General features: G+C 38.5%; 1 protein-coding gene across 1 annotated transcript in view; it reads left to right on the forward strand.

Annotated features, from left to right (window-relative positions):
- The window catches only part of trappc9 (trafficking protein particle complex subunit 9), a 185,301-nt gene that overhangs the window by 86,384 nt on the left and 82,850 nt on the right, over nucleotides 1–16,067 (forward strand). Inside the window, 2 exon segments of the mRNA XM_051065378.1 lie at nucleotides 593–735; nucleotides 11,695–11,805. Of these exon segments, the coding sequence (XP_050921335.1) occupies nucleotides 593–735; nucleotides 11,695–11,805 (254 nt within the window).

Genomic DNA, 16,067 nt, shown 5'->3' on the forward strand with positions numbered 1-16,067 from the left:
GTGCTCCCTCACCATAAACTGCCACTTTTAATTTCCCCATCCTTCGCCCACTTGGCTGCTTGTCCTGTGCCTCCCCCTCCACAAAATACCTCTGAGTACCTCTGAGTAATTCTGCGTGTCCACTTTCCCCCTGTTGTTGTGGAACACGGCCAGCAGATACCACCCACTCACCCACCACCCTCTCCTCTCGTGCTGTTTTAGGACGTGACATGTCCATTCTGAATGATCTGTTTTGGAGCCTCCAATTATACCCTCCCCAATCCTCAGGCTTTCTCACCATTATACTTCCATTTCATTAAACAGCACAATAGCTGTGCCGTGGTACATTTTATATTTTCTCATAATGACTTTTCATCCATTGATCTTGAAAACACACCAGTTTTGCTGATGGAATGGCAGGACACAACATGCTGACTGTGACCTCTGACCCCAATCACATTCAGTCTTCCATACAGATATTCTCTTGAAACACTGTTGGTGGATCAGTTTTTTTTTTCTTTTTCTTTTCTTTTTGGCTGAATCAGCCCTTACATGTAGTACACTGTCAAACCAGCTTGGTCTAAATTTATATCCTTCCCTTGTCCTTTTGCAGACTTTGGAAGCAGTGCTGAACTTCAAGTACTCCGGGGGAGCAGGCAAAGTGGAGGGCTACTATAGGGAACTGTCTCTGGGAGTCCATGTTGATGTGGAGCCTTCTGTGTTCTTCACCAGAGTCAGCACACTCCCTGCTACCAGGTAACACAGAGTAATGCATGTTCTCTGACAGCTCTAAGTATTAATGGTTTGTGTGTTGTGTGACCTTTGTGCTCTGCACATCAAAGAAAAATAATCATTCACAAAAGTCGATTAAAATATATGAAGCTGGAAACACTATGTATATGCACATCACCTTATAAAGTTACTAAAGTGTAACGTAACATCAGGCTGAATAGTAATTGCGCCGCCCTCTTCACCTTCAGAAGTGGGCGTGGTTATACCTGTAGTCACACCCACAAGTTGATGTCACAGGTCAGTGGGTATCAAGTTAACACTTAGCAACGTTATCATTCCTTTACTGTCCACCTAACAGATTCAAGTCCATTTTCACTCCAGTATCTTCATTAGTTACTTGCTTACTTAGTCTGTGATTTGGTGCTGGGCAGGTAGTGCACAGTGGCTTTATCAGAGGATTTTTGTTGAAAACAGCTGCATGCTGCTGCTGGAAACAAGCTAGAACAGTGTGGTGTTGCCTGCCGCCAAATCAAAACAGTGATCAAAAAAACTCTAAAACACTCTATAGAGTTGAGAGGAGCAGCTGAGTTTGTAATAATTCTCTGTGGGCTTGTCACTATGAGTGACCCCTTTCACATCACATAATCATTTGATCCATTGTTAACATAAAAAATATTGATTGTCGCAACTTTAAGTAGAGATACCTCCACAGAAAGTAGTCATATTGCAGACCGTAGTTGTATAATTTAATTATTCAGAGTATGGGCACTTCTCTTGCTCCCTAGTTACATTATTTTACAGCACTTGTCATAAAAACCGCTCCCACAGTACATAACTGGAACCCTTGCAGCTAGCCAGAAAGTGCAATGATACAAACTGAATTATGGAACTGGGATAAACTTGTGGAGGGAGACTTGTTTTCCTTATGCCGTAAGGTTTGTTCTTTAGGAGCATAATTCAGTCACTCAGTCAAACAGTGCCACCTCATTCATTTTTAATCATTACTGCTCACCAGTGTTAGGTGAACTATTCCTGTCTTAGTTAAGTTACTTTCCTTCAGAATGGGTTAATGAAGCAGTGTTAGCTGAATGGTAAGAGCACAAAATTTGTTTATGTTCTATTCAGTAGTACTTTATTATTGTCTATAATCTGATGGGCCTTTAACCCTGCATGCCATTTTGCATATATTTGGGTCATTAATTTGATAATTTACTAGTCAGCATAAGATAAAATAGTCATACTGCTCAGCCCTCACTGAAGTACCACACAAGCTAAAGAAAATCAGCATCTCACAGCTTGTTGCAATAATTGATGATGAATCTCAATGCTAAAGCTTTGTTTTATCTTCCATATGATAGAAATGCAGCTATCTTTTCTCTCTTGATTTGTTGAATAGATATCGACCCTCCACAGCAGCATTATTGCTGTCAAAACCAGACTTGGAAATGGTATCCTCACCAGCAGGTCATATAGTGGCATAAGTGAGTGGATATTAAATGGGTATTCAGTATATTCTCATCCTCTCACATTCTCTCTTATGCCCATTCACATACATTTCTGTAGATATGCTCACACACACGCATACACACACACACCCCGTGTCTTGCTTCACTCCAATTTTCAGCTCCCTATTGCTCATGAAAAAACTCCAAGCGAGGGAGACAGATCGTAGTCGAGTAATGGCCACTTGAGGTGAATCATTAGCTGTAATAATATCTGCAATTGAAGCCATCCATCTTGGCTCAGTGCTGATAGATATGCTGCACTGGCTGCTTTACCACCACCCTGTCATCGCAACTCCCCTCTTCCTTACCTGCCACACCCTTAGCACTTTCTGCATCATCAGACTGACATACAGCCCTCAAACCAAATCTCAAAACATTTGAAGAGTGTTGAAACCTTAGGCTTTGGAAAGGTTTATTTATGTAGCTCAGTATCACATTTACTGACTCAGTGGGCCTCACAGGTCTACCTCAGTAGTTCTTAACTCTGAACACTACTAAAAACTACCCTAAAACCTTAACACATGAGGAAAAATGGAAGACACCTCATGAGAGGTTTCCATTCACTTGACAGCCACAGGTGCAATAGAAGCTGCAGGTGGAAACAAAAAGAAATGGTGTTTTTCTATATTTGAAGTGAGGCTCTAAGGATAGAGGTTGTTTGTATGTTGTATGGATTGTAAAGTCCTTTCAGGCAAATTTGTTTTCTGGGATTGTGGGCAATATGAATAAAACTGACTTGATACATGTTTGTAATATGTTTATATTTATGTCTTGTGTAGTTAATTTTATAGTTTTTGAACTGAGTAACCAAAATTAAAGACTCCAAAGTCCTCAAATACTTTGAACACCCACAACTAGGTTTAGACATAAAAACTACATAGTTAGGTTTAGGAAAACATTGTGGTTTGAGTTCAGATACCTCAAACCACCTTACCTCCTTAAAACTGGAAAACCTTCATTGTCATGTTTACAATAACAAACACAGTTAAAATTATGGAACAGTCGTGGTTAAAAGAAGAAACAGTGACTTTTGGTTTCACATGGGAAATGGCCAGTGGTCTCCTGAGTACTGTGTTTTGTTAACCCATTCATCTACCCTTAACTTTCTTCTATTGAGGACTTTGTTGCTGTTTATATCATCTGACTTCCTCCTTTGTTTCTATCATAATAAATACTTGTCAGAATTGAATAATATAGTATGGTATATGAGTTTTGTGGAAGACCGTTTCACTAAAAGCTTGCCAGTTCTTCTTCTAATAATGAATTTATACACTCTAATTTATACACTGATGTGTTTGTGTGTACAGTATATCTGGCATATGTATTGAGATTATCTCAGGGCTCACATATGAGAAGCTGAGGTGACTTACAATAAGTACTCACTCTGACATTAGGTTCTTTTAACGCTTTAATAACAGCACATTCACAAATCTAATGTTGATATTCTTATGTTTTGTACACATACATTCGCACATTGATGTTTTTTTAGAATTTCCTTTGGTTTCCTCTCTGGAAGGATAGACATTACTCAGTCCTATGACACACTTTACTTGTTGAGATAAGTACTATTGAATTTCTGCAGCTGTGAGTTAAAGGAGAATTTGGAAGTGTTCATATGAAATTGCTCAATAATACAGCAACTTATCCTTTCGATCTGTTTTTGTGTTTCTCTTACTGTCTTAACCCCACTGACCCTGCCCACCTCCTTTATCTATCCATCCATTTCTCTCTCTTTCTGAAAAAAAACATACATTACATTTACTTTTTGAAAGTCCTTATCCTTGATTCTTGGATGTGATTTAGCTGTGTTGTTCTCAGGTCTTAATACATGCGGTAGTACAGTAGCTGCTCACAGGAATTGAGAGGAATATAAAAAACATTTTTCTACTCTTGTCTCCCTCATCCTCCTCCATATCCACTCTGTTTCTTTTCATTGTCTCATTATCTTCCTCCACGTTGCATTTTCTCTATCCTCCTCTCCCCTTTACTCCCCTCTCTCTCTTTCATCCTGACTCTTTTACTCTACTGCTGCTGTTTTTCACCTCTCTCTCTCCTCCTTTTTCTTAGGTCTTGTTGTGTAGCACAATTTTTCCTTTTTTTCTGCTTTCGCCTTTCTCTCTTGCTTTACTTGTATCTTTGCCTTTGCCTCTTTTTCATTGATTTTTATCATTGCTAGCAGTACTCCAATATTAACTTTATGAAAGATGAGGTTATTGTACTGAAAAAAATCATTCTCCAGTTTCCTAGCTCAAATAAGTTGAAATGATTCAAGAGTTTGAAATGATTAGTTGATTAAATTGATTTGTGCATTAAGAAATGCTGTATATTCCAAGCTCCAGCCTCTCAGTAGTGAGGATTTGCTGATATTCTTTGCTGATTTGCTGATAGTCTTATGTGATGATGATAAAAAACTGAATAGCGTTGAGTTTTGGACTATCGTCCAAAGCAAGCAACTGGATAACCTGAGATTTTGTACTGTCCATTTTTCACATTTTTTTCTGATATTGTCTAAACTTAACAACTAATATGTAGATCAAATCTATGATTATTGAAGGCAACATTTTAAAATTCATGCATCATAATTAAACTATGTCAGAGTAAAATTGACTGTTTAAAGTACTTTATTTTTGCAAAAAACAAAACAAACCAAAAAAAGTAACACTAAAACGTTTGTCACAATTTCATCAGGCCGTGTAAAGTAACATGTGGCAGGGTAACACAAATAGCATTTTAACTGAAATAGTCACATGTTCAGATTTGGACAATTACAATTCATGTTAACATGACCACCATTTTCTACTTCACGTATACTGATGACATGAGACTGTCAGTTATGAATACATAAATATAGACAGAAACCAGGGGAAAAAAATGAGAGGCTGCTCCTCTCATTCCCTTTAAAAGCACTGCTCTCCCACCAATGACATGCAGCTGGATTGGTAATGGAGTAGAGATGTACAGAGAAGCTTCTCCCCAGAGGAAGCGTATATATTCTCATGAGGAGGTGCAGAGTCACGAGTGCAAACACACAGACCTTATTGTCTCTTTTTAATACAGCCTTTTACAGGTTGCATAAACTGATCATTGTCATCATGATTCTGTTTATGATCCACAAAATGTGGCTTTTATATCAAGGCGCTATAAAAAACAGCAGTTATTCTACTGTGTGATCATGTGCTTCATCATATTGCAGGTTATATCTGCTACAACAGAGAATGCTTTTTCTGTAACTCTATTTCTGATCGAGAGTATTGATAAATGTGGGAACAGATGGTTTTAAAGGACTTGAGTACGTTGAGTAAGGATGTTACAGTTTCAGACATTCCTGATTCTCCCTACATCAAGTGCACAGATGTGCAGAATACCAAATTTGTATTGTCATTTAGCAACAGTCTGGTGGTGGTTATGTAAGATTTAATCATTGTAGCCAGTGGATCTGATGTGTGTAATCAGGCTTTGACAATGTCCATCACTCCAATTAGTGACTGTGGATGGAACACATACCTGCCACCATCAGATGGCTGTATAGGGTGTTCATCAGCTGAAGGGGGAGGCCTTCATACATGCCAGCTGTTGTGGAAGACAGATGCAGGTTGAATCCAATAGTAATCTTTGTTCTGCTTTCCTGGCATCACTGCTAAAATTAGAATGAAACCATTTTTGTCTGTGCAATTAGACACACCTGCTGGTTGAAGAATGTAAGATGAAATTGAAACAGTCAAGCAAAACATAAATAAAAAGATCTCTTTGTGATTTTTGTGAAGGTTTGTGTGTTTGTGTTCTGAGTGCATTGTTAACCTACTCTGAGCTGATGGTTAGCATGAAATACAGTTCAGCTTTCCACTGAAATTGCAGTGCACTCCTGGATTGTCAGTGACTTTTCCCACACTGTGTCCCTCCTACAACTGCGATGCATGGCAGGTGAATAAAGTACCTGTCAGGTGCAGGTAAGGAAAAAGTCACTGCACCTGTGGAAAACTGTTTTAGAAAGATGGAGCTGCCTCCCTCACTCTGTTGCACTCTGATATTTGTTTCCATCTCAGTCTTGCTCTTCTTACATGTTATTGTCTTTGCTCCACTGTCACTCTGTCTTTCTGTCCTTCTGTCTTAAACTGTCTTTCAGCCAGTCTACTAGTGCCCAGTCATTTTTTTGTCCTTGTGAATTAGCTGATGATAAAAGCTTGGTTTCTTGTTGATGGGCTGCTCTACCTGGTGAACTGACTGCTAACATGCTAGCAAGCTGAGGGAGTGTATTAATATTCCTGGGGACCTAAGTGTTTCCAGATGAAACCATAGGAGAGGTCTTTGGGAATGAAGTGCATCCTTTTGTTTGTAGTTGACAAAATGAAGGCCACAAGGAAAAGAACACTCTACCTAAAGTAAAATATGGCGGAGGTTCTATCATGCTGAGTGTCTGCTTTGCTGCCTTTGGTACTGGGGACATTGAATGTATCAAAAATGTGTATGGAGCACGCTGTAACAAAACTACATGGAACCAATAACCATGCAAACTGTGCAACCTGGTCACAATTTATCAGAGCACACTCAGCTAGTGTGCCATGATGTGGTGTGTGGTCTAATGTGGCATCTTCACCCATTAAAAACTGGCTACTTTTAGAAGTAATACATGTGAATTGTTTCTGTAAGCATTACTTTCGTCTAATATGGGCAAATGCAAGTTCAGTGAGATTTGTTTCGAGACCAGTGCATTTAGTGCTTTGATGAAGCCTGTTGAAAATGCCAAATAATTTGGAGCCCACTGTACCTTGTGGAAGAAAACATTCAATTTAGGAACTTTGGGTTTAAAGGCATCAGAGTCTCATGGGTACTCAGAAAAAACATTAAGCCGCCGTAAAAAGCCAATATGCAAATGCCTGCCATCACCCAATATTGTTCTATATTCACATTGGGAGCATCACCAAAGTCTGGCCCCAGCGCAACCCACTCTTTGCAACTGTCTTTGTTGCTAAAGGTTCTAGCACCAAATATTAGTGAATGGTGCCAATAATTATGTCTGGGGTAGATTTTGTGTGTGTATTATTTCACTAACATGCAAGTTTGTTTTATTGTTTCATTAGGCTTGGACATTTTATTAAAATATTCTGGTCATACAAAATTGGTTCATTTGCTGAAGATATCCTGAGTTATGTACTTGAAATTCAGGGGTGCTGATAATTTTGACCAGGACTGTATGTATAGAAAAACAAAATATTTGATACACTATATTATTCAGCCGTACAATCCACTGTCCTCTCTCTGTCTCGCTGTTTCTCAGTTCCTCTGTCCTTTCCTTTTCATCTCAGTCTTTTTCTTCCCTACTGCCTCCCTTCTATCGTGTCTCTTATTCCTTCTTTCATTACTTCACTCCACATCTCTCTTTGCCTCTCCCTTACCGGCTCTGTTGCTCCCTTTGCCTCAGGATATATTTTCATACCTTTTTTCGCTCACGGCATCTCTTCCCTGCTTTATACAGTACAGACCTTAGTTTTTCTTTCTCACTCTTGCTCTCTCGCATGCTCTTTTCACTAGGGAATCAATACAATCTACAGATTCTGCTGGAATCCTGATACATAAAAACATACCTACAATATATACCATTTCCACAGAATAAGTTGAATGCCAGGTTGATTCTCATTCCAAAGAGGATACGTGTTTCCCCGCTCTGCTGTTAGCGTCCTCTTTTACCTTTATTCGTGATGGCACAATTCAATGACCGCCTTCTTTTGGCACACAGAGGACCCTCTTCAGGGGTCAGGTCATATGTAAGGTGACAGATCTGTAAAAGAAAGTGACGGAGTGCCTGGATGTGTGAAATACCCAGTGATCCATACTTGACAGGGACCTGTTAAAATCCCATTTGCTTAACGTTGTGTTGCCCTGGAAAAATGCATTGCCCTCCTGGGGGAAATGAACAGATACTCTGATGTGTTTTTACGAAAGTGCATTCTATGTATCATATATCTTAGTGGGTAATAACAGTTTTCTATATGAGGGAAACCTGCTGCTGCTCTGCTGGCTACAACTGAAGACGTCATTGTAGAGTTGGAACTACTTTCTACTAGAGTAACAGGGCCTTACAAAAACTTTTGACATCACTTCCTATTGACTATCTAGGGTTTCTGGACAGAAATGTTGCTTTTGAATCTTTAATGTTGAAATGCTTAAAGCACCACAAACATTAATCCATTCACTGCCATTGTTTCAGAGTGGAAGCAGAAATCTGAGAGACATTTCTTAAAACTTGGGTAAATATAACCAAGATCTACTGTTAATGGAGCAAATATGTTTTTGGGTGAACTTGCCTTTTAGAGAGGGACCATTTATGATTTGAATTTAATTCATTATTTGACTGGGTACACATACTGACAAGCCAGTAATTAGTTTTCAGCTATTTTTCACTTGTTATTAAAGCTTTAAATGTGGACATAAAAGTCAACTGTCCGTTATTGGCTCCAGCAGCTAAAAATAGCCAATCATTGGCGTTCCTCTAAATCCAACCAGGCTAATTAAAGCCATTACATTTTGTGTGCATAGAATATGTCACGTATTTGTGCCAGACTGGGGCTGCAAAATCAGCACCTATTGATTGCAGATTTGCAGAATTGACCGAAGTGTGGGCCCCAGCTGCATTGATCTTTTTGCCTCCTCCTGTGGTACGTGCCATTTTTACTGCCCACCACCTCACAATAACCACATTGCTTCAAACTGACGTCCAATCAATGTCACGCCACACATTGGTAGATCGAATTGTTTGATATTGTTTGTGTAGGAACAAAGATGATCAGATTGTGGTCCTTCATAGCTGGTGGTGTTCGTCTGGTCTGTGCTGATGTCTTTTTGTGTTCTCGGGAATAGAAATGTGTGGCGCCAGGATTAGAGAGTTACTCTGCTGCAACAGGGTCCTCTTCAAATCAATACTAGCAAAATGCTGACCTCATGGTTCATTTGTTAGTGTGGTAGAGTTCTCAGAAATAGACAGTGGCATTCATTAACTTGCCTCCACCCCCTTCGGCACACCACCAGCTGTACCTGAAATGATCTGTAGTAAAGGTCTTCCTCTGTGTTCATGAGTGTCTCCTTAGAATTAATTTCCACCTCATGTCGCAGATACACATGGTGCACGTAGTATGAAAGCAATCCCTGCCACATATGCACATCTTCTATAAACATATGTTCATACAAAATTAGCATATGCAGCCAAAATTATTCTGGGGTATGTACATGAAACAGATGTATTGATAATTCATTGACGGGTGATATGTGATGATATGTGTTGTCTTTGAAACACTGGGGATGATTTTGTTTCTGCTTCGCCTCACTCATGCTCTTAGAAGGGAATTTAAAAATTCAGACTGAAATGGAGACAAATAGTTTGAAACCCTATTGGCAGTTCTGAATTATTTATTTAGCTTGGATGTCAGTGCCTTGTGTAGTAACTCAGCAGAATACTTATCAAAACGTTTCCAGTGCATAATCTTAAGCTTTTGTCGACAGACATTCTGCAGCAGTCTCAGCAACAGTTCTTGAATGAAGGTGACCACCACTGTTGAGTTTCAGTTCAGGTTCACACTGTCTTCTTTTAACTCTAAACTCTTATATCTTATATCCTTGCTTCTGTTCCTTCCATCTATCTTATGTACTTAGTGCATGAACAATGAGTCTGTGTCTCTTAACTGGGTGGTCTGATTGATCACCTCAGCTAAACGCCCTGGCCTATAAATCAGTACCTTGCCCCACTCAGCCCGTTAATCAGGTCTGCCGACAAAGACAACGAGACAATTAAAGAAACATTGGTAGGCCTTAAAAGATACTCTCCTTTAATTGCCACAGCAGTTTATTAGGGACTTGGGCAAGCTCAACCTAAGCCTCCATTAACCCTGAGATTTAAGAGGCAAGAAGCTAGCTGGAAGGGGGGCTTAGTGTAACCTGGAGGGAAGATGGGATGATGGGCAGCATTTAATTTGCACAAATGATAGGTTTTTACATCCATTTTATGTTTATGCTGTTTGAATCCACTTATTGTAATTGCTCTGGAGCATGCTTTAAATCCTACCTTTTTAAATCTGAGAGTTGAGCTGCATTTCAAAGAATGTTTTGTCCTTCTACAAAATTAATCATAGGATTAGTCAGAATAATGTCCATAAACTTAGTGACTTAATGAGTTTGCATATGGATTTTATCTTTGTCCAATGAGGCACAATTATTTTGCTTATGCTTTTGTTATGGTAAGGTTCGTTAAACTTCACCTCACTTCCTGCCTCTTATATTTCACATATGCTGCGTTTTATGTTTTTTCTTTTTTTTCTCCAGAGATGTTCTCACTCATTTCCCTTCACTTTATCTTATTTAATTCATACATTTTTTTTTAGTTATTTCTCTGTAATGTGGCATTTGTCATGTTTTCATTTCACTCACTTCATTCCATTTGTTTATTTATTTATATCTACTATTTATTTATATATGACAAGATAAATCTATAGATATAGATTCGATTATAACAAATTATAACAAATCTTTTCACTTTGTTTTGTTTCATTTTATTTTATTTTACTTTACCTCACCTTTGCCTCACCTTACTTCACTTCTTTTCTGCACATTTTAACGTATGATATATAATGTGTCTTTTTTAAATATGTTTTCACTGTCTCACTTAATCTTATCTATGTTGTGCAAGTATGCAGGTACAATGTAATTTCAGTTTTCAAATCAGTTTTCATTTCATTTATTTGTGTATCTATGTATGTATTTGTATGTATATTTAGAGTTTTGTCACATTCTTTCTGTACACCTCCAGAAACTATTAATATAACAGCACAGTGGCTGCAGTGGACAGTCTGTTCTGTTTCTGTTTTGAGAGATCCAATCCTTTCATCCCTCATTACCAGGAAAAAAAAAAAAAAAAACTACTTGGGGGTTAAAATTAACTCTTTGAAAATCCAGCATCATCTCTCCTGTCTTGATCTAAATCACAAATTGGCCCTCTTATGATCTGCATGAGAAAAGCAGGCCTGGGATGATGTGGAGATGGCCTGCTCCAGCCAGGCCTGTGGGCCTGATGAAAGCACCGCCACCTTTGATGTTATGACAAGGACTGATGAGCACTTCACACCGTGTCTTCTCTTGATCTCATGCATTCACTGGGTGCGTGTATGTGGCTGTGTATTTTTAGAAAGCAACTGTAACCTCATGCATAAAGTATAAACTCCCATACACATAAACAAATCATTATGCAAAGGTTATATGGGCAGACAGATAAGAGAGACATGGTTACCCTATAGGACATGAGTAATTGTGAGCTTTTTGTTATTGATGTAGGTATAATGTATAAAGAAATCTTTGTTTCAGACAGTGCACAGGACTGCTCATCAGTATGAACCTGAGCATACAGAAACACCATCTTATATATTCTGATTTGAATGTTTTGTGTGAAGACATGTTTTGGTTCTAAAGCTATTTTTGTGTCTTCATCTGTCCACAGCACCCGCCAGTGTCATCTACTGCTCGACATCTTCAACCCCACAGAGCACGAGCTCACCGTCAGCGCCAAGAACAACCAGGACCTGGTTCTCCATGCCAGCGAGTGCCAGAGGTGAGTGGAAAGTTTCTCTTTCTGCATAACAAGTGGATAGGGTCTTACCATGTAACATACAGTGATGAATAAAATGTTTAAAGATTATTTAGTTTATTTCTTCATTCTTTTTTTTTTTTTTTTTTAAGTTTTTTAGCATGAAAACACAGATGATGATGATTTCTTTGTATTTGGTTAATGCTCCTTTATTAAGGCAACACACTTATTTCATGTTTTCACCAACGACCTAAACATCAGGTATGATTAACTGACAGCTACTGTCCAAATTTATGTCACAGTCCATAGACTGGTGACTTGGGCTGATAAATATGTCATTAGGAAAGCATTAAAGCAGCTAGCAAGCAAGCAAGTTGCGATGCCACTATGTTTCCAGAGGACGTAAATTTCTTTGGAAAGTTGAAGGTTGTGTGACTGATGTATGAAAAATCTAAACATCACATTAGCCTGGGTAACATTAAATGCTTAGTAATAAATCAGGACAACACTGGAGTTTAAGCCTTTTAAATAATACCAGGATAAAATGTATTCCAGCATAGAAATAGCAGACTCACACATGTAAGCATCATATTCATTATAAATTGATGTCTGACAGTATGCTCTAAAAGAAACTGATATATTGGCTTTTTAGTGTCTGGCAGACTGGACAGTTACTGCCTCCAACAGCTTATGACAGAGTTTTCTACTTTCAGTGTGTAAAAGCTGCAGTAACCCTTCATCACTATGCCTTAAGGGCCTGATAGTTCACCTAATAGAATTTTATTCATCTTAGTTTTGATGCTTCTTCTCAGAGTTTTCCTCTTTTCTACAAACCATTTAAATTTTTGAGATACCAATTTAGTCCCAAACTAGTTGGTTCCTAGGGGTCTTTCTTAGGTTTTTGTTTGTCACCTTCTTTTACACAGACATACCTGCACACATGCACATACATCACATACACACCCTCTCCTTGTTTCTGTAGATTTCCTCAGCCTCTCTCTCTTTTGCTCAGCTCGCCATTTCACTGGAAAATGGCAAATTATGATTCCTGTCAGCGCCGTCTCTCCACTGCATCCTTAGCCACGAACAGAGGTACACTGTTGGTGACTCATAGGCCTTTCTCCGCAGGGGTGGAATGTTATTATTTGAGGGGAATTAGACGGGTGGAAAGGGATCTTTTCAAACAGAGCCAAACAGCTCATCACTTAGCTCACTCTACATAATCTTTCCAGTGCAGAAATGAGCTGTTAAGATCAACAAGCTTACTGTTCCAGCATTTTGTCACTTTGATTGTCCACAAAAAAGATAACTTCAGAAGTCCCTAAAAAGGATGTATGTGGAGATGCTTTTAAATTTACTCCTGTGGTTTATGGATTAGCTGGGTGCAGTGGTTTATCATTAGGTGGGATTCCATCCACCTCTTTTTATGTGCCTGTTCAACTAATAAAAAAATCCTGCAGTGTAAACACCAGAAATTCAAATAAAATAGAAATGTTTTTACTCTTGGCTGAGGTGGAAAAATTGGCATGTGGACAAAAGAACCAAACTTAGCAGATAAATCATGACGTATGTGAATCGATGAAAAGAAAAGATGAAAAATAGCTGCAGATGAAAACAGATCTGTGTGGAGTGATGAGGAGACAATAATGTTCCTTCCACACAACAACAGAAATTTCACACTTCCCTCATTTTTTCTACATTCTTTCCTGTGTTTGACTGGTGCTTGGTGTTTGACTAAACCTGGCTCATTGCCACTGACTGGAAAAATAGCGCCATCAGCTGTCTATCTCACCAAATCAGCTCCTAATATTTGCATAATGGTAGTGGATGGAAACGCGTCTTCACTCTCATTTTCTTCTGCTAATTCTCTCAAAATTCTGTAAAAATTTGCTCAGTGTTTGGATGAAAACCCACATATTGCTAAAGTGGGAGAGTAAAAGACATGAGAAGTGTGTCATCACACACCCTGTGCTGCTTTGTTGTATTTGGGAGTAGTGATACTATATGTATTGCTCAGTGGTTTTACTGTTGCAGTCTTAGTTGGTCTGGTATGACCAGTAGCTTATTGTGTTAGCTAATGTAACTGATAATTTTGTGTAATTGACATCACCACATCAGTTCACTGATTTTTGAAACCTCTCAGCTGTTACAAAATGTTGTCGCATTTACCATTATCCCATTATTGTCACTTGTGGTCTTGAGGTTTTGTATTAAACTACTTTTTCTGATTAACTCAGAAGTAGCTTGCTACTTTCAATGGAGGTGTGGTATTGCTGTAGATAAGCTGTTTCCAATATAGAATCTTTTTTTCTTCTTAGAGCAGACTATTCCCCAGCTGTACACCAAGGTTAGGCTTTGATATAGTATATGTGCTATCATACCCACAGTGGAACCTGGTGACTGCTGGTTATATCCACCATGTTCCTATCTTTGCTGTGCTCTTTTTTGCTGTACTCCTTAAACATATGGATATTAGCGAATAAAGAAATATCTGGCAATGACAAGCACAACTGTGCTGCCATTTTGCCATTTTCAGGAGCCTGTTAAGAGAGATTTTGATCTCAGAGTCCCACGCTGGTTATCTATTTACCACCCACTGCTCTGTCTGTGAAACACAAGCAATATGTATGACTTTGCCAGACAGAAAGTACCATCAAAAGTTGAATGAATACAAACATGTAATATATGTAGTGATGGATTAGACTTTTGTCTTTTCAGTGATTGTGGTTATATAAAAAAAAGAAGGTGTACAGAGTATTTTCATTTTCTGTTTCTTGACTTAACTTTTACTCCACTACATTTACTTACTACTACTTACTTACTATATCATATCATATAGTAGCTACTTTACAAAAACAAAAACATATGATAAGTGGTGAAATACAACACATGGTTCAGGATTAAACCAGTGGCTTCCAGCCTGTCTCAGTCTGGTTGGTCCTTGTCACGTTTCAAATGTTTTTGAGTTTCCTGCTCCACTAAATAGACATTTCCCCTCCAAGTGGTTTAATTTTTGTTTGAGGCTCAAAGAAATGAAATGAGTTGAGCACTGAGAGAGTTATTTCTCAAAAGCAAAGATTAAAGGAAAGTCTGAAAAATGAGTACAAATTTCTGTGGTAGAGCTTTGTGTTTCTTCTTTCCTGAGGACCTCTCAGATTTATCTTGTAACCTTTTGGAGAGCGTGATCCTCAGGACTAAACCTAATTATACAGAAAGTAATAAAGTAATTAAAACACCTAAACCAGACACAACTGGTTATGGTGCTTACACACTGATACACCAGTATTAACAATCTAATGATACGATATGTAATGATATATCAATCACAAGAAACATTTTGCAGTGCAACAAGTGCCATCTTTAATAGTGTATATTTACACCATCAAACATCTATGTTTTGCTGATAATACATCTGAAGTTTTACTTAGTTTACTTTCTGACCCAGACTCATTGAACAGAGTGGAAATTGAAAACAGTGGTGCGTTAAAAACCATGTTGTGTTATGCAAGCATTGCAACTATGGAAGCCTATGGAAGATTTCAGGGTAGATGTACACATCGATGCTGAGTGGGTGACACTTCTGACACACCTACCAAATGAGAGAAAACTTACCTCAAAGTGTTTGTTCAACCCAGAAACCATGGCAAAATGGTGCACACCGCTTTCAGATTGAATGTGCTCCTGGTCTACTGCTCGTCTCTCACTGAGGCCTCAAGCAAGATTATTATCTGCAAGAACACGTCACTATGGCTGACTCACAGGCTAGCAAGCTCACTACATTAGTTGAGACAGTGTACGTGACTGGGATATAGGTGTAGGGCTGTGCAGAGCATGGTTTGTTTGGAGTCTCATTCTAATGTTAGCTTGATTTCCTGAACCTCCATATTGTAGCTTTGAGTATGATTTTGATTATAGGACTTTTACTTTTGATCAAGTATTTTAACAGTGTTGTATTGTTACTCTGATTACATCTTTCACACTGTCCAGGGAAAACGCATAGCAGAGTATACAACTCACTGGGTAAAGGATTGAATAAAATCAATTAAAAGAGAAATGAAACTATCTCAGATATAAGTTTCTATCATGAGGCTTAGATTTTAGTGCATTCTTCAGCTCTTTTCAGTCAGGCCATCTGTCACTGTTATATAATTACCCAAATTGCCAAGATTCACTTTACCCATCTCTTAACGATACACTCATAAGTCAATGTTATATACAGGAGCTTAAGTAGAGGTCAGAATGCATAATGCGCCAGTTCTATAACTGATTTAGAAAACATTGTGTCT

The sequence above is a fragment of the Lates calcarifer genome, linkage group LG3 (assembly GCF_001640805.2).
Source record: "Lates calcarifer isolate ASB-BC8 linkage group LG3, TLL_Latcal_v3, whole genome shotgun sequence".
Taxonomy (NCBI): Eukaryota; Metazoa; Chordata; class Actinopteri; family Centropomidae; genus Lates; species Lates calcarifer.